This window comes from Orbicella franksi, chromosome 5, assembly GCF_964199315.1.
Source record: "Orbicella franksi chromosome 5, jaOrbFran1.1, whole genome shotgun sequence".
NCBI classification, from domain to species: Eukaryota; Metazoa; Cnidaria; class Anthozoa; order Scleractinia; family Merulinidae; genus Orbicella; species Orbicella franksi.
In genome coordinates, this window is record NC_138149.1 from 2,089,363 (window position 1) to 2,112,499 (window position 23,137).

Genomic DNA, 23,137 nt, shown 5'->3' on the forward strand with positions numbered 1-23,137 from the left:
CACACAATCAGAAGACCAAATAAGTGCATTGCCCGACAAGCTCTTTATTGGAACCCGCAGGGAAGTAGACGGAGAGGGAGACCGCGCAACAGCTGGAGGAGAGACACAGACCACACCATCCAGTCAGTGGCCTATGTTCCGAGATGGAATAATTAAAGGTTTCAGATCTGATCAGAAAGACAGAGGTCTATCTATTGCAATGCAGAACACTGGAGTGATGAATATGGCAAGTACCCTGCCGTGACAGCCAGAAGAGGAAAGGTCAAGGAAAATTGTTTTATATGTCTAAAGCAAAGTTTCTGTCGAAGGGATTCCAGGACTAATAGTAGGCCGTGTGTTTATTGCAGAGCAAGAAATCGTCACCTCAGAGGTCTCTGATGAGCAAGTGCTGATGCAAATTGCCACCATCGAGGTAGATGATCTAGAAAAATCTAGAAAAGTGACCACAAGATTACTTCTGGATACAGGCAGCCAAAAAACCTGCATCACCAAACAGCTAAAGTTGACGCATGCAGTGGTATCTCAGACAAAATTAAATATCAGAAAAACATTCTGGATCTTACTGGGAAGCACAACAGTGAAAAACGTCTCCTCAACTTCCGAAGATGTAGACGACATCAAGGAGGCCCATACAGAACTCCCCTTTCCATACACACGCTTAGACCATCTGGGATCCTTGAGACTTATATTGCTAAGCGAGGCAAACCAGAACAGATAATATCTGACAAAGCTCCACAGCTTAAACCTGAGAAGTTGGCCGTTGATGAGGCATGAAAGTTCTCTACCACTAGTCCTGATGCAAAAAGTTATCTAGCCAATGAAGAAATTGAATGGAGCTTAATCATTTAACTGGCAACCTGGATGGGAGGCTTTTATGAACGTCTAGTGGGACGTACTTGTGAAACAGTCTTTTCGAAAGAATACTGAAAGAATTTGTTTGTCCAGTTGGAAACACTTTTTACAGAAGTCAAAGTTGTCGTTAGCTCGGGACCATTGTGAATGTGGGAGCTTATTTGAACTCAAATTTGCACTTCCTATGCGGCCTAAATCCAAAACTTGGTGTACTTTCCCAGCACCAAAAGATCAACATCAAGATCGGACTTCCTTGGGAGGTTACGTTCCTCACAGACAACTTGCCATGTTTGAAAAGTGTGGTAAAACGAATTCGTATTGAGTCTGCGTGAAACAACCAAGAAACACTTAAAAGCTCATAGAATCCAACTTACAAATTAAGCCGTAAAGGGAGATATCGTACTTCTGAAAGAAAGTTCGTCACAAGATACATGGAACAAGTTAGGAATTATTGGAAAGCTCATTCTAGTAAAGATGGCGAAGTACTAACAGCCAGTGTTCGAAAAGCATCAGGAAAGTTGCGGAACCGAGCACTGAACTTTCTGTACCTATAGAATGCTTGGTCTGAACAAGCAACAGGATGAGCCAAACAAGCAGATAAGTAGACAAAAACTTGCTTGCTTGGGGTGTTTCACAGAGATTATACGCCACGAAATGCGTGACAGGTCTCCGCGGAAGTCTTGAAAATACGTGTTCGTCAAGACGATGTACTGCCACTTTGTTGTATTGTTGTTGAACCGTTTTGGTATGAAAAGCTGAAAATCGAGTTCAACGCACATGGCCACGAACTTTGATGATTTTTTCCTTATCCCTTGTTTGAGGTTTTTGTTAAAAAAAATTAAATTTTTTCCTGTTTTTTCCTATTTACTTACTATTTATGGCTGATCCGGTAGGTGCTGAAAGTAATCATAAAGTTTGGATTAAATTCAAACTAAAACAAAATTGAACAATTCCGAGGAAATTGTTAAAACCTTCAGATCTTGATCTACTTAGATATCGTTCTATGTATAATGCCTAAACTATTACATGACAACTTGATAAAAAACTTGTGACTGAGATACGACAAAATTTGAAGGTAATCATGGTATAAATGGAGACACTAAAGAAATACAGCCCAACGTTAAAGTCTTTACTGATCGTAGATACTCCCCAACAGTAAGCCCCGGATCGATCCAACAGAGTTTTGACGTCGACTAAAGTGAAAATCAACAAAACACTAGCAATGAAAACGTTTTTTAAGCAATACCTATATAATTTCTGTCAACTCAGTTTTAGTCCTGGATAAGTGTTAACCGGCCCTACATTGTCTAAACATGGTCAGCGTCCACACTGTACAGGACAGTAAGTCAGTCAGTCAGTCCGTCAGAGAGACAGTCAGTCATTCAGTCAGTCCGTCCGTCCGTCCGTCCGCCCGTCAGTAAGTCAGTTGGTCAGTCAGTCAGTCAGACAGACGGACAGGCAGACAGAAAGGCAGTAAGTCAATCCGTCAGTCCGTCCGTCAGTCAGTCCGCCAGTCAGTTCGTCCTTCAGTCCCTAGTCAGTCCGTCAGTCAGTTCGTCAGTTCGTCCATGGAGTCAGTCCGTCCCCACAACTGTAAACGGTCTCCTTAATAGACGCCTCACCTCTGGCTGTTGGCTCACTCGGTAATGCTGTTACAGTTGAAGCTACCTACCTACATACACACAAGCATGCACGCATACATACACGTACATACATAAATAAACTTTATGTGAGATGGCTCACCTAGTGATGCTGCTGCTGTTGTTGTTGTTGTTGTTGTTGCTGGTCTTCCCGAAAAAATAGAATACTGCGCTTCAAATCCGCGATCAAGGGAAGAACCGGAATGGAAGATCACGAACATCTGGTTACCACTTGAGAACATCTCTTGCAGGGCTGAACCGTTGCAAAATCGTCCCAGCGAAGAAGAATTTGTTGAAGAACCGTCATATAACTCCACATAGGTGCAATTATCCCAGCTGCAATTAAACCCACATGAACCAAGGGCCAATTCAGTGAATACTAACTTGACAAGTTTATCAGATGGCACAGTAATGTTCCAGGAACAATCTCTGGAAGCAGGATAATTGCTCATAGGATAGTTAGGGCTGCTGAATTTTCCGCTCCCATTGAGAGAAATTGGTTCAGTTGGACAAACTGGGAAAAAAAAATTAAAATATATAATTCCATCACATAACTTTAAGTATCACGGAAGGTGGGCCTTAAAACCCCAAAAAGTGAAGGACACTAATAACTCTATTCTAGACGATAGGCGAACCCAAGGCAAGACAGTGGAGGTAATTTAATGTCCAAAAAATCAAATTATAGCTCAAGAACAAAGTTCGAGGGTTTTTATATGTTTTTGAAACTAATCTAATTATGTCTGGATTTATGAAAACAGTGTTAAAGAATGAATCAAGCGTTTATTTATTTATTTATTTTTTATTTTTATTTTTAATTCTTATTTTTATGCTTTCGCTATGGCAGCAGCTTGTAAATATTACCTAGCATGAAATGTAGAGAACTTCTTGCCGCATGTTTCATTCAATTGTCTATTTGTTTTTTACTTATTTATCGCTCCCCCCCTCCCTTTTTCAATTCCTGTTAAGTTTAGCCCAGGCTACACTCCTCTGAATTTCAGTTCGCGCGGTGACTATGGGAAGGAGCCGACCGATTAGCGTTCTATAAATGCTGTCTAAAGAAAGTCTGCCCGAGGACATCATTAAGTCCAGTGAAGGCGCAAGTCTAACGATTTGCTAGCAAGCGTCGTTCATTATCGTACATGAGGCGGGCCTGAGATGTATCAAACGGGACGTCATTTAGCCCCGTAATAGTAGGCCGTTAATGTTGTGCTTGCTTAAGACAGCAAAGCTTTAAGAGCTTTAGCCACATCAATTTAGGGTTTAGACGTACAATGGACTAGGCATCACTAACTGCTGTTGGCGTTTGATGTCGCTAAAGACTTCGAATTAACATCTGTTGAAGTCTGGATATGGCATTTCCCGCTCGATAAAATTCAAGTACATCCGGGACATTGCTATTTGCGAGCAAAACATGGCTACGAACGGAGTGAAGAATATTTGGTCGAGCGCTGATCGTGAGTAGAATTTCCTTGTTTTATCAATTTTAGGCGTTCTCGGCCTAGCTTATTATCAGAACTGTCTGTGATTCGCTAGCGCTGAAGAAATTTATTTGCGTGGCTTCCGGTCGATAATTGACGTAACGACAGCATGTTGAGTGGTCGCTAACTCATAATTATGGCCTAGTTTGTTTGAAGTTCAATCGATTCTCGATGTAGGAAGCTCTTGCTTGTTCCATTTAGGACGATGCATGTTTTAGAAAGCTATAGATCAGATCTCGGCCGCGGTTTTGATATCTGTACGTTCGTGTTGATTTAGACTCCAATTTCATGTTAAAAGCACTTTTAATTAAATTGTACAATTCATGATTCAACGAAAAGACGGTGAATTTAGTCCTCCTGGTCTCAAAAGGCACACAGGAGAGTTATTTCCTTTTTATTTGAGCCACGATAAGCCTTGTGGAAAGCTAGCTCTAGGACAGAATTGTATCGATATTATCAGTGACAAGTCTGTAGCTGTGTTTGCAAATACATACAGATATTGAAATTGAATGTCATGGAAGGCCAACTTTTTTTGCTGAAATATAGAAACAAATAACCGATGTGAATGCTTTCCATCCTCTTGTCGCAATGATTGACTAATTTAACCCACTTTATTTTGGTGCAAAGTCTTAACACGGTTTCCATAAATTCAGTCACATTATTTTAGTATAAATCTACCAATCCTTTAAAACTTTATCTAATTCTTCTGCACAGACACTTCGAAAACGCAAAGAAACGGCAGCCATTTTGTTAACAGCCGCACCTGCTAGACTACTCACTATCTACAACAGAACATATGGCGAGTAGCGTGATTATAAAGAGGACGGCGTTCGTGATACAACGTTAGCGGATTAATACTAAAAGTCGATAGAAAAGAAACCAAGTTGCCTCGTGCGCAGGCACCGCTGCATTTCACTGGTGACCGGTAGCGCGGCGCTTGATGGTTAGGCCCATCTCTTTTTCTCGCAGTGTTTTCTAACCCGATCCCCACTAGCGACGCACGCATAAGAAGCTTATCCGCTAGTGAAGACGGCCACGACATAAGCATAAGCATAAGCATAAGAATATCAAACCTTGCGTTCTTCTTATGCTTATGCTTGAGTCGTTCATTGTGTCCAGTGAGGACATGTTAGCATAAGCATAAGCATGCGCGTAAGACTATCAACCAGTCAGCGATCATGTGATGCGTTATCAGCGATCACGCAACCGCCGACCGGTTAGTTCAGTGGTGGAGCATTAGACTAGCGTGCGGGAGCTCGCGGGTTGAAAGCCCGGCCGGACCAACACTCAGGATCTTTAAATAATTGAGGAGAAAGTGCTGTCTTTATTATGACATCTGCAAATGGTTAAACTTTCTAGTCTTCTCAGATAAGGACGATAAACCGTAGGCCCCGTCTCACAACTCTTCATACCATCCGGTGTGGCGGTCTATCTCTCTCATCTGCTGGTTAAATGCTCGGAGATATTAGCTGCATAAGCTACTCTCAAATCCGAAGGTAAATAATGTAATTTATGTATGTATGTATGTATGTATGTATGTATGTTTGTTTGTATGTATGTATGTATGTATGTATGTATGTATGTATGTATGTATGTATGTATGTATGTATGTATGTATGTATGTATGTATGTATGTATGTATGTATGTATGTATGTATGTATGTATGTATGTATGTATGTATGTATGTATGTATGTATGTATGTATGTATGTATGTATGTATGTATGTATGTATGTATGTATGTATGTATGTATGTATGTATGTATGTATGTATGTATGTATGTATGTATGTATGTATGTATGTATGTATGTATGTATGTATGTATGTATGTATGTATGTATGTATGTATGTATGTATGTATGTATGTATGTATGTATGTATGTATGTATGTATGTATGTATGTATGTATGTATGTATGTATGTATGTATGTATGTATGTATGTATGTATGTATGTATGTATGTATGTATGTATGTATGTATGTATGTATGTATGTATGTATGTATGTATGTATGTATGTATGTATGTATGTATGTATGTATGTATGTATGTATGTATGTATGTATGTATGTATGTATGTATGTATGTATGTATGTATGTATGTATGTATGTATGTATGTATGTATGTATGTATGTATGTATGTATGTATGTATGTATGTATGTATGTATGTATGTATGTATGTATGTATGTATGTATGTATGTATGTATGTATGTATGTATGTATGTATGTATGTATGTATGTATGTATGTATGTATGTATGTATGTATGTATGTATGTATGTATGTATGTATGTATGTATGTATGTATGTATGTATGTATGTATGTATGTATGTATGTATGTATGTATGTATGTATGTATGTATGTATGTATGTATGTATGTATGTATGTATGTATGTATGTATGTATGTATGTATGTATGTATGTATGTATGTATGTATGTATGTATGTATGTATGTATGTATGTATGTATGTATGTATGTATGTATGTATGTATGTATGTATGTATGTATGTATGTATGTATGTATGTATGTATGCGTGTACTTACTTGGAGGAGTGTGGCCCAGTTGCGTGTAGGTTGCCTTAAATCCATCGAAGAGCTTGGAACTCGTATTATCGGAGACAAACAGCACCTTTAAGCTGCTATGAGTTGAATAAAATGTTTTTGTATTAGTTGTACCGCACACTTTTCCATGTTCGTTCGGCCGATAATCAGAGAAACCATCTTGAATTTGCACGTAATCGCACGGGCACGTTGTGTCGCACCTTTGGATGTTGGGGCGGATGTCAAGCTTAATATAGTTTCCTTGGGCCACTGAGATTTTCCAGGCGCACCTTTGATCATCTGGGTATTTTCTTGGATAGAAAGGGCTCGTAAAAACACCTGATGTCTCGTTAAGGGCGACGGCTTTAGGACATACTGAAAAACAAAACAAAACAAAACAAAACAAAACAAAACAAATCATTGCCTTTTATCTAACCCTGATGGAGTTTCTCTATGGACCTTTCAATGACACGCCAACTCTGTCTTGTTTGTTCAGAAAGTTCGCTCCGGGAAAGAAATAAAGGACTGCGACGAGTCAGAGGAAAAACACATGATTTGATTGGCTAGGTCACCACGTTGTTGTGTTTGAAATTGTGTCTTAATCTGTGAGGGAGTTGCTAAAAAGTGCTCAAAATTGGCTTGAAAATTAACCCTATGGGGCTGATCAGTCCAGAACTGGGGTGGATAATGGCCAGTGAAGCTGAAACTTTGGCATATAACGTAAGTCTACATAAGGAATTTATAAGTGGATTTTTAGGAAAATCGGCCGACTCTCATTTTCAAATCTCCCTGGTCTGTCAGGCAAAAGTTCTTAAAGTTATCGAGTATTGCTTACGTATTTCTTTATCTATGACTTCATACGATGCATTAAACCCTTTGTAACCAGTGGCAGCAGATCGCAGTCTCACTTGGATAAAATTTCCGACAGAGTACACTGGATAAGGAAGTCTTGCTCCACAAATTTTAAATTCTGGAGCTCCATCATTAGAAGCGACATTGGTGATGAAAACATGGGGACCCCCAGACGCTCCGAGACAACTCGGCTTTTGAAATGGATCCAAAGCGAAGCTGAGGAAGGTGACTTTAATGATTCGCCCTGCAGGTACTGTGATGTTCCAGGTACAATCACTGTTTTTAGGGAAGTTGCTTGGGAAATTGGGACTTGAGAAGAATCCACTCGATCCATTGAGGAAGTCTCCGGGGGTAACACATGCTACAAGATAAGTCATAAAATAGAGCGCCGAATAAATCAGATTGTTTTACAAAAAGTGGAAGACAACGGTTGTACTATATGAAGACATTATTGATCATTGCAGTTACACACATAAATTAAGCAGTGAAAAAAAATTCAGGCTTGAACGGGATACGAACCCATAACCTCTACGATACCGGTGCAGTGCTCTACCAAATGAGCTCTCGGGCCAACTGGGAGCTGGGAGCGTTTCTCGAAAGCCCCGGAAACTTTTCGGGCCCGTAAAGCTATTTTTAGTTCATCTGTATCTAAAAACAGAGAATTGTATAGGCGTGAATCTTCTTGTGTGAAGGGAACCTCTGTACACATTAAGAATACGTAAATAAACAGCTCTGTAATCGTAAGGTTCGAGATTTTGCTATGGCTTTCCGGGCCCGAAAAGTTTCCGGGGCTTTCGAGAAACGGGGTCACTTTGTGAGTTCGTAATATGCCCGTAGATATGCCCAGCTCCCAGTTAGCTTGATAGCTCAGTTGGCAGAGCATTTCACCAGTATCGCATTGGTGATAGGTTCGAATCCCGTTCAGGCCTGAATTTTTTTCAGGCTTTAATTTAACAACTTAGGTTGTGTGGACTATATAGGTATGTGCGGGCCCAAGGGTATGGCTTTTTTAGCCGTTTTGGTCAATAAGGTTTCGATTCTGCAAGCCTGCAAATAATTTTTGTCTATAGGCAGGTCATTTGTCAGGACAAAGACAAGTTTTGACCTGACAAAAAGCCAGTCTGGTCGGACAAAAAAAATTGTTTGTCATTAGAAATTAAAAATAGACATTTGAGACATTTTGGTGTTTCAGTGTAGACTCTTAGCCAAAATATTGGTTGCAAATTCGAATAGCTTAAAAGTCAACTGAGTGTAAAATCGCTACTAGCACCAGCAAGAGGACCTTTACATTACGTCTGGTATTAATTTACTTGTTGAAAATTGACAAATTTACAAACGTTTATACCTCTAGTCACACAAGCGTTTCCAATGTAACAAATTTCCCACGACGTTTAGGGACTGAACGGGAAAAGGGATGAAACAATCTCCCGCGTGGACAGCTTGTCAGTATAAAACCTCACAATAACATTCAGAGACTTGAAAATTGGCTGAAATGAATTCTTCGACTTTTTCTGAAAGCAAGTCTCCTCTGAAAGCTTTCGGGGTCAATTGAATGAAAAATTTGCGTAACTATTTAAAATGTGGAATTGGAGGCGGTCGTGACTATAAAGCGTGACCAATTTGTACATTCACGCTTTTCACAAAAACATGTCTGTGGTACGGAAACTATATTTCAACCACACTGGCAGCCGTAAAAAAACTACAAAAGGTTAAAAATTAAACTGAGTTTTGATCATACGGACTAGAAAAACATTTGGTTACGTTTTAGAGGTTTTAAAGTTTTTGAAAGCGATTGCATTCAGATAACGAAACGTGAGTATTTGGGCTGTGTATTCAATTTCCATAATAATTTCCATAATGTATTACCACTGAAAATTAATTCCACAACACTTGGTGGTAACAAACAACGAGTGATTACATAAGACCTCAGTTCTAAGTAGTTTTTCAGACGAACGTAATTCAGACTAAATGGGGCTTCACGATCTTTCACAACGCCACCGCAAAATGCGTAAATTAACACGCAGGAATAGTGGCGCAGTTGTGATGTGTTTACAATTCGACATAACATTTGAAACGGCGCACTGCGCGTGATAAAATCCTCAGAATTAGAATAAAACAAAACCGATAACAATGCTTTTTTGCGTAGCATTGTGTGGCAGTATAACAAAATAACTTGTCCCATATTCGGCCACAAATTTCCAGTTAAAATATTTTTGATTTTAGCAGAAATGCCCGCTCAGAGTGTCCGACCAGGCTAAGCTTTTACCTGTCAAAACCTCAAATTAACCGGACAATTGTCCGATGACCGACTGTCATTTGCAGGCTTGATTCTGGGCGTTTTGGTCTCAAATAGGGTATGATGTTTGCACTCTAGTCTTGAATTCGGTATGTTTTTTGAAGAAGCTACTTTTCCATCATTATCAATAAGACCATTAACAAAAGCCCTTTACAACGCAGTCTGAACTAAGTGTCTTATTTTGTGCGTGGTTACAAAACTTGTAGAGCTGCATGGCAGGCAGCTTATGGCATCAACAGCAAGCGGCTAGAAGACGTCGTGAAATGTTTCCTGAATGGTTTGGTAGTGTACGAGAATGAAAATCAGTACAATTCCGTGGGGCAACGACACAAGACGAGCGTAGCAAAAGCTTGGATGCAGTTGTTATTCAGCAGAATTGGGGATAAAATGCCCGACACCTTGGTCATCAATCTTCCCAGTTACCTCGACAATAGAATTCTGTTCGGTTACCTAAAGGATGATTTAACACAACTTGGTGAACAAGTTATTTCCTACTCCCAATTTTGCCGTATCCTGAACTCGGACTTTCCAGATGTGCTCATCCCGAAGGTAAGCTAGTGCCAAACCCAACCGCTCTTGATCAGTAAAAGAAGGGACAATAATGTAGTTAATGCCCCAGGTGGGGACTCCCTTATGAAATGGTCGGTGATAATAATCGCCGTCTCGCTCAGGGGTGTAAATTACGGATTTTGCACTCGCTTAAGGTGTCAAGGACCTAAATCCACTATTTTTAGTCGTCAAAGAACACTCTTAAGGGTTGCACTCGAAGCAAAAATGCTGTACAGTATTCAATGACAAAGTTCATACCATCATTAAATCATTTTAGCTAATACTTGTCTGTCCGTTTTTGAGAGGTCTTTATTAGCGGTCAAATTAGCGAGCCACACCCTTATTGGTTTCCTTTCGAGGCTTAATCTCAAATTCTATATGATCAGTCAGTTCTTTTCCTTTTCACTGACATATTTTTGTTGTTGATGTTTCTTGGCAGGTAAACAGGCTCACGAAATGTGACATCTGTACTTTCCTAAAAGAAGAAAAACAGAAGACCATGGACAAGACTAAGAGAGAGTACTTTGATAACCTATATAAGTACCACAACGATCTACAGAGGTATCTCTAGCCTTATCATCAGAATTCTCAAATTAAAAATGCGTGCAATATGATTTCACGGGCACTTCTTGGTTAATTCAAGAACTTTTCGATGTATATGTTTGCCTAACAGGGAAGAAAGAGAAACGTACTATTATCGTAGAGGGAAAGCTAAAGATGGAGTGACTTCTAAAAATTGCATGTGCATCATTATTGACGGAATGGATCAAAACAAGCTTCTTATTCCTGCACTACTCAATCAAGCCAAGTCTTACGCGAGTGCCTGGAGACTGAAAACGCATTTAACAGGTCTCGTGTACCAGTATGTATTATTGCTGAAATTCAGTATTCTATATGACTCATGACATTGATAGATGAACTAAATGGATGGATTGCCTATTAATTACCTCAAAAACCTTTTAAACAACAGTGTTTATCAGAATAGATGTTTTATTTTCTGAGGTCTTTTTATGGAATTGGATATTTTATTCCGGAGGTTAGCTTAAAAATGACCTTTATCTATAGTGTATAAAGTAATTTGTAAGATTTTATACAAATAAACGGGCACTTATAATAACTGGTTCTTTTTTTTTGCAGGTGTTATCAACCACGGTAGGGAGGTACTTGCGTTTATTGACGTTCACCAGTGGGGACATGATTCAAACTTTACCATTAACGTTCTGCTTCGAACGTTGTCCCGTATGGAATACATTCCAGATGTACTCTACATACAGATGGATAACTGCTGGCGAGAAAACAAAAATCAATTTGTCATCATCTTCCTTGCGGTCTTGATAAAGTACAAAGTGTTTAAAAAGGTAATCAAGTAACACAATTATTGCATATTTAGATTCTCGCTGTAGTGGGCCATTTCAAAGGATATGTCTGGTTTCCGCATCGAGCAGTAAAATATTTTACCACTGAAACATATCTCTCGCCCTTGTAAACTTTAATATCCATGTTCAGCATGAAATGTATGCTCATGTAAGCACCGCATTCTTGCATAGGGTCCTGTCCATAATAATCTTACTGAGTATATGGATCTCCATTAAGCTTATGTAATGTGTATCCTTCCTTCTTTGTAGGTGAAAATTAACTTCCTCATGCCTGGCCACACCCATGAAGATATCGACCAGCTTTTCAGTCGGATTGCTGGGAACATTGCAAAGAACAACATAAGGATATTGACTGGTATATTTGTGACCTAATGAAGCTCTCATCAACATAATTGTAAGGCCGTTGCTAAGGAAAACATTCTTTTCTGTAATTTTTGCTTATATGATTATTGTTACTAACGTACGTAATATCGCTTTCTTATGCTGCTTACTTTATTGAGATCTCTTTGCTATCTTTGTCCCCCTACCCGTGATTCACGTGAAAGTATTTATCAAAGAGAATCTTTCATCTTTTATTTTGGTTATTCAAGTTTTCACCACGTTATGATAATTGTTTAAATTTTAGAATTGATGACAGCGGTGAGCCAGGTGTACACACCTTCTCCATATGTAGAGTTCGTTGATGTCATTTATGATGTCCGCTCATGGTTACGCGCCGCAGAAACAGAATTGCACAATATTAGCAAGCCCCACTGCTTTGTGTTGAAGGAAAATTCTGATGGAGATGTCGTTTTGAAATACAGAAATTGGTCAAGAGATAAGATGTGGAAGCCAAGTAATTTGACTGATGAGGGCTTGGTGATACTGAAGGTTCGTTACTTACAATTATTTTGTTCCTAGGCGGCCACATTCGTGATATTTTTTCCATAAATAGAGTGTGCGATTGTACGTTTGTACATAAACAAAAGGGCCAGTCGGCAAGAGGATGGGCTTCGTAATATGTACAGAAAGCCGAAGCAAATATTTCTATTAAAATATTTGGTTTCTTTGTTTTATTTTGTAATGACAAATACTAAATCTGATTTAATTTCCCTTCATTGGTAAAAAGTATTTTTTAATGTTTTGCAATAGGTAAACAAAGTGCCTCGTGGTGTGCCCAATTGTGTTCCTCCATCAGACGAAAAGATTGACGTTAAAAGGCTGAAGGATGAGATCCCAAAGTTCTTCCTTTCAAGGTCATTTGAAGAGCACCATCAAAAATGGTGGATGGACTTCCTCGGTGATAAAGAAGCTATTTTCAAGGCACCAGATCCACCAACAACCTGGCCTTTGGAGGATACAGTCCGCATAAAAGAAAGACAACTTTCATCCGCTGATGAGCCGAGCGATTCGAGACATCCTCCGGATATAGCGAGGCCCGCAAATGTTCAGCCCGAAGGTGAACGCCTTGTAGCACAGCAGCTGGACGAAATACCTGAGGTAAAAGTTAACAACTGGCTGCAATACTAGAACAATACTCATTATTGGTACGGTTTGCGTAATTTAAAAAACACAAACATGTAACTTGGACATTGCAAATGATTGACTCAGGAGAAACATGTGGCCGCTCAGGGGAAACATATGTCATGTGGCCACTCACCCAACCAAACAATCTATCCCATGTTTGGTTTTCATCTAATGGTTTGACTTGAGGATGCAATATTTCAATAGCCTTACCAAAATTAAAAACAATGTTTGCTACAAACACAGGAATGAGATGTTTTGTAACTTTTTTTGTCCGCAGGTATATACAGGTCGATACCAGAATCCACAAGCGTTGGCTACTCGCGTCAATAGAGTTTCCAATCCTTTAGAAGCATTAAGGCCGGGTGTTTTGGTGGCAGTTAATATTCATGGCTACAAGAAAGTTCCTGTTTTAGGGAAAGTAATCGCGGTAGACGAGTCTTCGTTTGAAATAGAGTACTGGAAAGGTTCTTGGAAGACGGAATGGAAACCTTGGGAAGTGGCAGGTGGAAACGTATGGACAGACACACTGCCAAAGGAGTGTATTCTGTTGGTTAATTTTCAGTTGAATGAGAACAACTAGCTTGCAAATGAGACGTATAAGTATCTCAAGGACACGTATGAAAAACTAAAAGAAAGTTAAACTGAACCTGAAATTATTGTTTTATATGCCTTTTGCAAGAACTTGTATAGTTGATTTTGTACAAATCGGCAAGTTAAATCAATTACATTGTTGTTAACTTTTATCCTGCACTAATAAACAACAGTCGTTACGTTTTAAGCATACCAAAATGCAGAACCGTCACCTCTTCAGTAAATTTGCAATTAAAATTTGTCTTAACAAAGATAAAAGCGATAAGTTTCAAAGGTGCATAAGACGAGGCTGTACTCTGTGTATCCTAGCAACGTACAATATACATGTAAAATGTACATGTATCCTTGCTAGGTACATGGAAATTTCCATGTACCTTGCCATATGTTTAACTGCGAGGTACATGGAAATTTCCATGTACCTTGGCATATGTTTGCTTGCGAGGTACATGGAAATTTCCATGTAACTTGGCATATGTTTGCTTGTGAGGTAGATGGAAATTTCCATGTACCTCCCAAACAAACATATGGCAAGGTACATGGAAATTTCCATGTACCTTGCGTTATGTCTTGTTGCAAGTACCAAATTGACAGAGATTACCCCAATTGCCGATAAATTTGCCAAACTTGGCAAAATTAACACGATTCGCTTTGTTTCATGCCAGGAGAAAGCTGTCTTTTAAATCCTTTTTACCAAAAATGAACATTTGGTCATAGTTTTTACCATGTTCGTTGCCTTCGTTTCAGAAAACTGCTTTTTTAAGCTGATTCTTGCAACTAGATCTCGGCAAAACCTTAACTTTTCGTGACATTTTTACCATAGCGGTCTTTAAAGCTCTGGTGCTGGTAAAGTTTTCAGTTATCCACCCATTTCTTACCAAGTGACGTTTTTGTTACTCGTGGCAAAATTTAAGCAGTTAATGCGAAATTGTGCCAAAACTTTGACCACCCTGGCAAAATAATAGCCAAAAAGGATATTTCTTGCCAGATTTGTTCTTATGATCTGGAAAAAATTAAGCTGATTTCCTTTATTTGTTCCGGAAATTGCGTTTTAGAATATCCCGTTTGCTTTTAGAACGTGTTACAGGCTTAAAAATTGTTTTCAGTGTTTTGTCCGCGTGACTATACCGTTAAGTCAATTAATAAAACTGGGTTGAGACGCGAGAACCCGCTGCAAGGGTAACTTTCAAGGGAATCTACGACCTTTGCTGGTAGCAGCCAATTATGTTGTAAAAGATCAAAAACGGTTTTTTAACTACTGTAACTAATCATGAGTATTAATTGACTCAGTTTTTCATGAGGGCTTGGATATAAGCAATTCTATGATACTGTATTGTCCATTGTGTTTGACAGAATTCTGCTTCATCGCAGATCTGAGTGATTGTCATAAGAATGTGGCGGTTAATATGATGCCAAGACAAACATTAAAATACAGGAGCTCTAAGTTGTCATAGGCCATGAATTTGTCACGGTAACCGGCAGTTTTAAACAAGACGATCACGTACGGCCACAGGGAACACAAAACCACCAAACACAACCGCACAAAGATTAAATGAGCGAATGGCTTACTTGTCTGTACTGTGCCAAAAAGAACAATGGCCCGGAGAATTATCGTCGCAATCATCTTTTATGCCTGCGACAAGAAATAATAATAATTCTTCAGCGTTTTATGAATACATAATATATAGAAATGTGCAAATTAAAACTACAAGCGTGAAATTCAGCCCGGCAGTTTCCTAGTCCGAGGCTAAAAATTAGCGGACTTCAAATGTTTCAATGAATTTGAAACTCAGTGACCTGCATTGAATACAGCATCAATTGTTCTTTTTGAGGGCCAAGTTTAAAAAAAAAGATTCATTTAGCTTCCGGGTTGATTCCCGACCAATTTAATTTTAGATGGAAACCAGTTAATATTCACGCCAATGTTTCTTAAAATTTTCACTGAAGGTAATCGTATGTTATAAGATTTATGAGACCAAAATACAATTTAGTCAAGTCTTGTGGACACAGTCTCAATACCGTTACAAATTTTTATGTCACCTCGATATTTCCACTTTTGCCTTGAAAAATAGTGTTCGAAACATATAAACCTCGGACAACTGTAATTTTAATAGTTTTGTTTTTGTCAGTTGTATTCTGTCACCTTGAAACTTCACCCGCAATTTTCTCCCACAAAAGCTTTTAAAATTGTTTCATCGTTAAGACAACTACGTGTCACTAAGATGCCGACGTCGTATTTCCAAAATTATCCCTTATTAAAAACAGGCCTAATAAGATATTTGGTCTCAATGGGGTATGGCATCATAATGTTGCAATGATAACTCAGATCATGGTAAAACGTGCATCACCTAAAACGTTTATCTCTAGCACACCTGGCAGTACCGTTCGATTTTCTGTTTCAGAGTTTATTACGGTCATGTCATATAGATCCAAAGTTTGGACACTTGGAGAACAATGGGAGAGCATTAACTTTGAAAACAGTAATGGCTGAAATGTTAACCTGAATCGTAAAAAAAAAGCAAGATTATTTTTGATAAAAAAATACAATTCTATAATAGACTTACCACTCCTCTTAGAGGGCGACTGCGAATTGTGACTTCCTCTTTGGAGTACACTACAAAACGATGGAGCAGCTGAGTCACTCAAGGAACTGAGGAAACTTCATATGTTTTACAGCTTGTGTCAGAACCTGTCTCGCCTCTCCATTTTACTGTATTGTTATACAAATATCGCAAGTAGATTAATCGGGAAATTTTTCGCTGTTAGTCAAACTGTAAACTGTGAAGGGTTAGCCCAAACAAGGAATTTTTGCAGACGCAACTTTCAAAATGCTAGGTGTTTTAATGCGCATTCTTATTTAACCTAGCTTTGAAATGATGTTCTTTAAATCAAAGAATTATTTTAGACAGAATAAACTAAAACAGTTAAACGACTCTGATGTTTGAAATTTATGGAAGGGACTCACGAGAGAACCTGCCGTCAAGAACCAACACCAGTTATGGACTCAACCTCATCCCAATGTTGGGGTTGTATGAGTGCTCCAAAGAATGGCGCTTGAGAAAATCGTTGTCCTCCACAATATTAACGAGTAAGTGGAAGTAATTGACAAGCTCAAAACCCGAGAACAGTGAGCCCACTCCGCCAATTTACATCTTGGCGAGAAATGTGCCCGATCTTCACGAACGAGACCTATTCAATCAAGTGGAAAAGACAATGCCATACGAAGGGGTGGTGAATGGTAAATGCGAGACTTTGCGAGACGGCGAGTACAGCGCTTTTCTTTGCGAGCCCGAGACATTTTGACTTTTTAGATTGCGAGACCGAGACTTGAAAGTGTTTTGAGTGCGAGCGCGAGGGGCTCAGACTCTTAAAATTCGAGCCCCAGATTTAGTTGAGAGCTATAAGAATGAGCGAGAATGAACTTGTACAGAAGTTTTACAAAGGAGCCTTTTGTCGTAAATGCTTGTGCCTTTACACAGTTCCACAGGGGACAACAGATGAGTTCTTCGACCTCGTGGGTTTCATCATGAACTATCGTGGGTTGTGCATGTGTCGCTTCTTGATTCCCCTTTTAGCCTTTTAGCCAGCCTTTGCGAACAAGCTGGAACTGGAAATTCGACACACTACGTAAGGATATCCTAGAACAAAAGAACTGTTTTTTGGCCCCAAAATGACCTTGCTGTAAGTTTTGTAGCTTTTTGTGGAATTCAGACAATTTGGCAGAAGTTAAGATTAACTTTTTCTCGGAAATTTGAAAGTTGCTTTAAATTCAATATCAAGTGACGAGAAGACGTCATTTATTAAAAAAAAAACAAACGAATCGGAACTTCGAAATCCTTAACCTTGCAAAAAGTCGAGAGTCCGAGAGAGCTTCGTATAAAAATCGAGACTGCGAGACGCACATAACCGCTGAAAAAACGAGATTGCGAGACCCGTGAAATTCGACTAAAATTTTGCGAGACCCAGAGTTTCTGAAAGACCATTTGCCACCCATATACGACATGCGAAAATGACGGAAACTTAAACCGGAATTTTTGGTCGAATGTCTCGCGCTCCACTCAACCAGGAGATTTTTTCGCTCGCCTTAAACAAGAACAATCCTCGTTAATTGAGAAAACCTTTCGATGGGGATTTTCCTGTCTCCACAACACATAGACGAAGACAATGAAAACGTACCAGAGTTTAATAACCTCCACTATGTATAAAAGAGAATTTGATTAAATCATCGAGGTGAACGCACAGACACGGCCAGCCTTTTGATGGGAAGAATCCGGGCTGTAAACATATCGTATTTTCTCGATTAAACGTTGGGTATTGAACAAAACTCGGGTGTCCCAAAAAGATTTGTACATAAGACCCTTTAGGAATTTATATTCGAGGTATATAAACTTTAGGTATAATCATAATGTATTTAGCTTTCAAAATAATGAAAGAAAGATCTAATAAACTTCATTCTCGATTTAACTATAGAAGTCAAATAAACACCTGATCCATGAAGTCAAGTTTAAAACAAACACTGGGGGCGTTTGAATCGGAAAAACAAAAAGAAAACTTACGACGACATAACAAGGCGGATTCAAACTCTTCTTAATTAGTTTCCAATTTCTTGATTTGTGATGAAGGGAGAGCTTCTAACTGTTATTCACGAATGTCTCTATTAGTTTATTATTTAAAGGACGGTCTCTAACGGAACGAAATTAACCTAAGATATAAAAAAAAATTAATATATATTTAATTTATAAAAAAAATTAGTATATATAAGTAATATATAAAACACTGTGTAAGGTGCATGTCCTTTTAACGGGATTGGGAAACTTACACGAGATGAAATAAGAAGGGCGCCATATATAACTTCAACATCTTTTTCAATACAGTTATGAACTAGGTGTGAGTTAATATTTTTGCCATACGTTCTCAGACAATTTATAATAAGAACGCGAAAAGGATCTGAATCTTTTACACATACCACGGGACGACGACTACGCCAGAAGAATTTGAAAACGCATTAATCACCGGTCATTTTGGATTTGTGTTTGAGGAAAACTTGGTCAAGAAAATCTGATGATTATCGTGACGCCATCGTTTCCGAGAAACTCCGTTTTTAAAATGTTCTCCGTCGACGCGAAAACGAAACGCCGGCGTTTTCAAATTAACCCGTTTTGCTGAGCTCTTATCTTTGGTCGCTCTTAAAACTGTATATGAAAATTTTCATGCCATTAAATGGAACGGATAACCCGTTTCCTTCATTGTCTTTATCTGCAGAACGATCGGTCGAGCGCCGAGTGTGACAAAATTTTCGAACCTCTCGATATGGCGGAGAACCTCGGCGCTAAAATCAAAGCAGTTCTGAAAAAAAAAAAAAAAAAAATTAGACAAGCTTAACGTCATCGAACTTCAACTCTACGAGGTTCATGGAAAGTAATAATATTGGAAAGGAATGTGGGGAAACTCAAAGCAAGCTCAAGACGAAAACTTCCTGAAACGTTCTTCGGCGTACCAGAAAATACTAGAAAAGATATGGAAGAGGGACCACACAGCGAATCACATCAGAGCAAACTGAAGAAGTCGTTTACCACGCAATTCCTGCATGAGCATCTAAAAAGTCATCGCCCCCGCGACAAAAATTGAATTTCAGAGAATAAACCGCTTTGGAAGGCCAAATCCGCTAAAATCTCGCCCAATAATAGCAATATTCCTCTAGTAATCTGATAGAGATCCCGTAATAGATCATGCACATAAAAACCTGAAACGTCATCAAGACTTTCATGTCTTCGAGGACATCCTGTAGGACCTATAACAGCTACACAAAAAACAAGTGGAGCAGCCAGACAGAAAAAAAGCTGGAAAGTGAGGCCATATGTAGTATTTTAGCAAAGCAAACCCGGACTCTTTGTCGACGGCAAATGTGTTGCCCCAGAACAGGTCTTGCAGTAATTCTGACTGCATGGATCTGTATATCCTTTTGCAAACTATAGAAATTCTTGTTTTTTTTGTTACTGTTTTAAAAATATTTGCCGTGAAGTCCCATGTCCCAAATAACCAACCGAATTTTTTTGTCGAACGTTAGCGCGCTTCACTGAAACAGAAGATTTTCCACTCGTCTTAAACAAGAAAAATTCCCCGTTTATTGGAAAATTATGAACGATAGCGTTTACCTTTCGTTGGCGATCTTTCTATCCCAACAACGTTTTCACAAAGAGGCACTTGAACTACACATAAAAGAGAATTTGACTGTATCATCGAATTAACGTTGTTTCTCTTTTATTCCAAATATCTATCAAAAGAAGAACTAGTTCATGCTTTTGGCTTTGCGTCTGTCGACTTATGATACCCTTGGAAAGTTTGGAGAGCACTCTAGAAGCTAGAGTTGCCCGAGCAACTCCTCAAGACCTCCAAATCCATAATACGAGAGACAAATTCTTGTAACATGTAAGGCTGTACACTCTTGAACGCAAGGTAACTGTGCTCTTCAAGTCGGCGCCCACACGCAAAGTTTTGTTCATTCGGTATCAAAAAAGATTCACGCACATTTTCATACGCTAAAGGACCTAGAGCTGGAATTTTAAGAATTTTGGCAGGCCATCCGCGTACATATTTAAGGTGAACCTCAGAATTAGCTTGCAAAATGCCTTAATGTATATCAAACCCTCGGCAAGCGAATAATTATTTCAAGAAAGGTTTCAGAACGTTCAAAAGGAAAAAACGTATTTCACTTCCACGCCAGTATCCTCGAGCTCGTATTCTACTGCTCCTCTTGTATTCTATTGAGTAAGGTCCTAAGGGAAACTGTTTTAAAAAATTCAAAAGACGCCCCGACAGGGCCAGCGCTTTGACGCGAAGAATCCAGGGTGTTGATATAATCGACAAAACAAAGGGAGAATTCAATGCAAGGCATGGTGGATTAAAATTCTGTCCAAGATTTAAGATTATATATTTTTCTTTTCATCTTATTACGAAGTATGGACTTTTCATTGCTATGAATGACGGTCATGAATTCGGAATCTATTAGTTTTTTAAAGAACAATTTCGAACATAGCGAAAGAAAATTAGCCAAATCTAAGTAATGTATAAAAAAAACATTTTATACTTTGTATATGTCCTTTTAACGGAGTTGGGAAGTTCACACAAGATGAAATAAAAAGCGCCACATAACTCCAACATTTTCCCAATCTTTCCTAATCCAGTTATGAAATGTATGTGGCTTAATCTTTCTGGCCACACGTCGCAGACAATATAGTGCTACATATCAAAGAACGAAAAAAAATATCTGTAATGCTTGCACATAAACCTGACTCAGAGAATACTTGGGACTATCTGAGAGAACATCATCTGTGATTGTTTCGACAGTTTATTAACCAATAGGCTATATCTGAATTGCTCAAATGTTATTTAAAAGGTGAGCGTTGAAACCGAACTCATTTTGAACAAATTTTCTCGATGCCTTCTGCAAAGAGCAAAATTCACGATTTTCAAGCGCAATGTCTGAATACTTAGGCAACAATGGGAACACTACCACTCGAAACAAGATGACTTTTACATCAAAAAAATATTAGAATTATATAAAAATACCTAATGTTAAAAAAGTATTAATTAAGAAAAACTTACCAAAAGGCTTTGCCTTCTATGTGCAAACTGTGTCTTCCTCTTGTGGTAAACCGACTGTACTGAAATGATGAACAAAATGTTACAACACTCACGATACATTCTCAAGGAAAGAAAATTGATTATTTGTTGTTTTTGTATTTTTTCTCGGAAGCAAACTTTTCGGTCTCAAACTAAAGATTCCTGCTACACGATAACTTCCCTTTCTGTGAGGATCAAAGAAGACAACACACAGTTTGTTTAATTAAAATACGCACGGGTCAACGTGATTAATAATTAATAATATTTTACTTATTGAACCTGAGAAGGAAGAGAGCCTAACGGTAGCAATCCTCTTTAGCAGCATAGTGATTGACTAAAAAATATTTAGTTCTTGTTCGTCTTACAATTTGTTTGCTAACAAATTGATCCAAGAACTAAACAGAACTAAACTGTATTTTTATGAGGTTGTTATTCACTCACTACTGTTTTAAACTGTCAAACCGTCAAATTAACCCAGCCAAACAATATTCTAAAATTCTATTATCATAAATTGTCAAAGATTAGCCCAAACAGGACAATTCTCTCAGACGTAATTTCTAAAATGTTTAAAGTTTTAACATCCATTTTCATTTTCAAACTTATCGTAGGTTTTGAATGTTGGTTCAAAAAATTAGTCCTTGTTAAAGTCTAGGGAACACATGAATATTGTGTCAGCAGTGTGTAGAAAAGGCCCGTGAGATAATAAGGGAACCATTATCTTGCCAAGAACGTAAGACTGCCTGATCCAAACTTCATTCAGTTATACGCGCTGATGCAGAAGAAGATGGAATAAAGTTTCGAGGAAAATACGAGAGAAATTGGCTTGAACTAACTGCTCTTCCTGTAGTTGAAGATGCGTGGTTATTGACAGCTTTTTTTTCGCGAATAAAAGCATTTCATTCATCATGCTATCCGGTACGTTTTCTTTGGCACTGATGTTTGCCAGTTCAACGGTCGTATTTAATAACCGTTATCAGACAACAAATAACAAGGACACAGAAAAGGATCCGTATACCTTGTGTTACACTCTACTCAATCTCGCACAGGAACTACTACAAAACTACAATGACAACGCGTTTTCTCATCGATCCTCGTTTCGTTTTCATTCTCGCCAACGCGTGGGATTTTCGATCCCATAATAATAAGTAACCTGGGGCTGGGCCCAGTCCCTCACGTTCTACTTGTAACACACTCCCCTCCAACAGAAATGTCGTCCCGACATTATAACAGGAAATACAAAACCAAAAAGAACAATGGTTAGGAGGGAGCGTCAGTTCTCATCATGTTTCAAACTGAATACTTATTGTGGCAGTTCCATTATCCGCAGGTTTTGTCTTTAACAGTTTGTAACTAGAAGGAAAATCCAACACAAATTTCGCTTATGAGTTAAATCACAGAGGGCGAGCAACAGGTCTGCTTGTCCATGGTTAATACTCGGAGTAATCAGTTGTGACTTCAGGAGTGTTCATTACTGGTTTGTCCATATGGGCTGTGGTATATACTGCAGCTGTGGAATAAATGGGATGTGCGGGGTGCAGTGAACACACCGGCAGTGAGGTACAAGCCAGTTGGCCATGACTTGGTAGGGAAGTATCACCTGAGGGCATTGAATTGCGTTTACTACTGGGTTTAAACGTTGGTACTCGGGTACCCCCATCTGACTGTAAGTCAGAATCCGAGGGGGTCGTCTCTCCCTTCTAGGTCGCGTAGCTCCCTCTAGGTGTTCCTCTGAATCTGAATTGTCACTTTCCTCGGGGGCCATATCAGTCACATCTAGAACGGATGAATTTGGCACTGATGAGTCACCAGTGTCCACTTGTGGGTCAGGTT

At 38.8% G+C, this 23,137-nt stretch overlaps 2 protein-coding genes across 2 annotated transcripts; one reads left to right on the top strand and one right to left on the bottom strand.

Moving 5' to 3' along the window:
• Positions 1-1,043: 1,043 nt before the first annotated feature.
• LOC145486919 (tolloid-like protein 2) lies at positions 1,044-8,311 on the bottom strand. Its single transcript, XM_081465628.1, has 5 exons — positions 7,353-8,311; positions 6,473-6,892; positions 2,596-3,006; positions 1,964-2,045; positions 1,044-1,176 (listed from the first exon to the last, which is right to left on the bottom strand). Exons 1-5 carry the CDS (start codon positions 7,744-7,746, stop codon positions 1,044-1,046), a joined length of 1,440 nt encoding a protein of 479 aa, XP_081321754.1. The 5' UTR covers positions 7,747-8,311.
• A 1,741-nt stretch (positions 8,312-10,052) lies between these two features.
• Positions 10,053-13,676, top strand: LOC145486921 (uncharacterized). The gene is made up of 8 exons (XM_081465629.1): positions 10,053-10,214; positions 10,654-10,775; positions 10,888-11,063; positions 11,352-11,572; positions 11,840-11,945; positions 12,216-12,460; positions 12,722-13,069; positions 13,374-13,676. Exons 1-8 carry the CDS (start codon positions 10,053-10,055, stop codon positions 13,674-13,676), a joined length of 1,683 nt encoding a protein of 560 aa, XP_081321755.1.
• Positions 13,677-23,137: the final 9,461 nt, after the last annotated feature.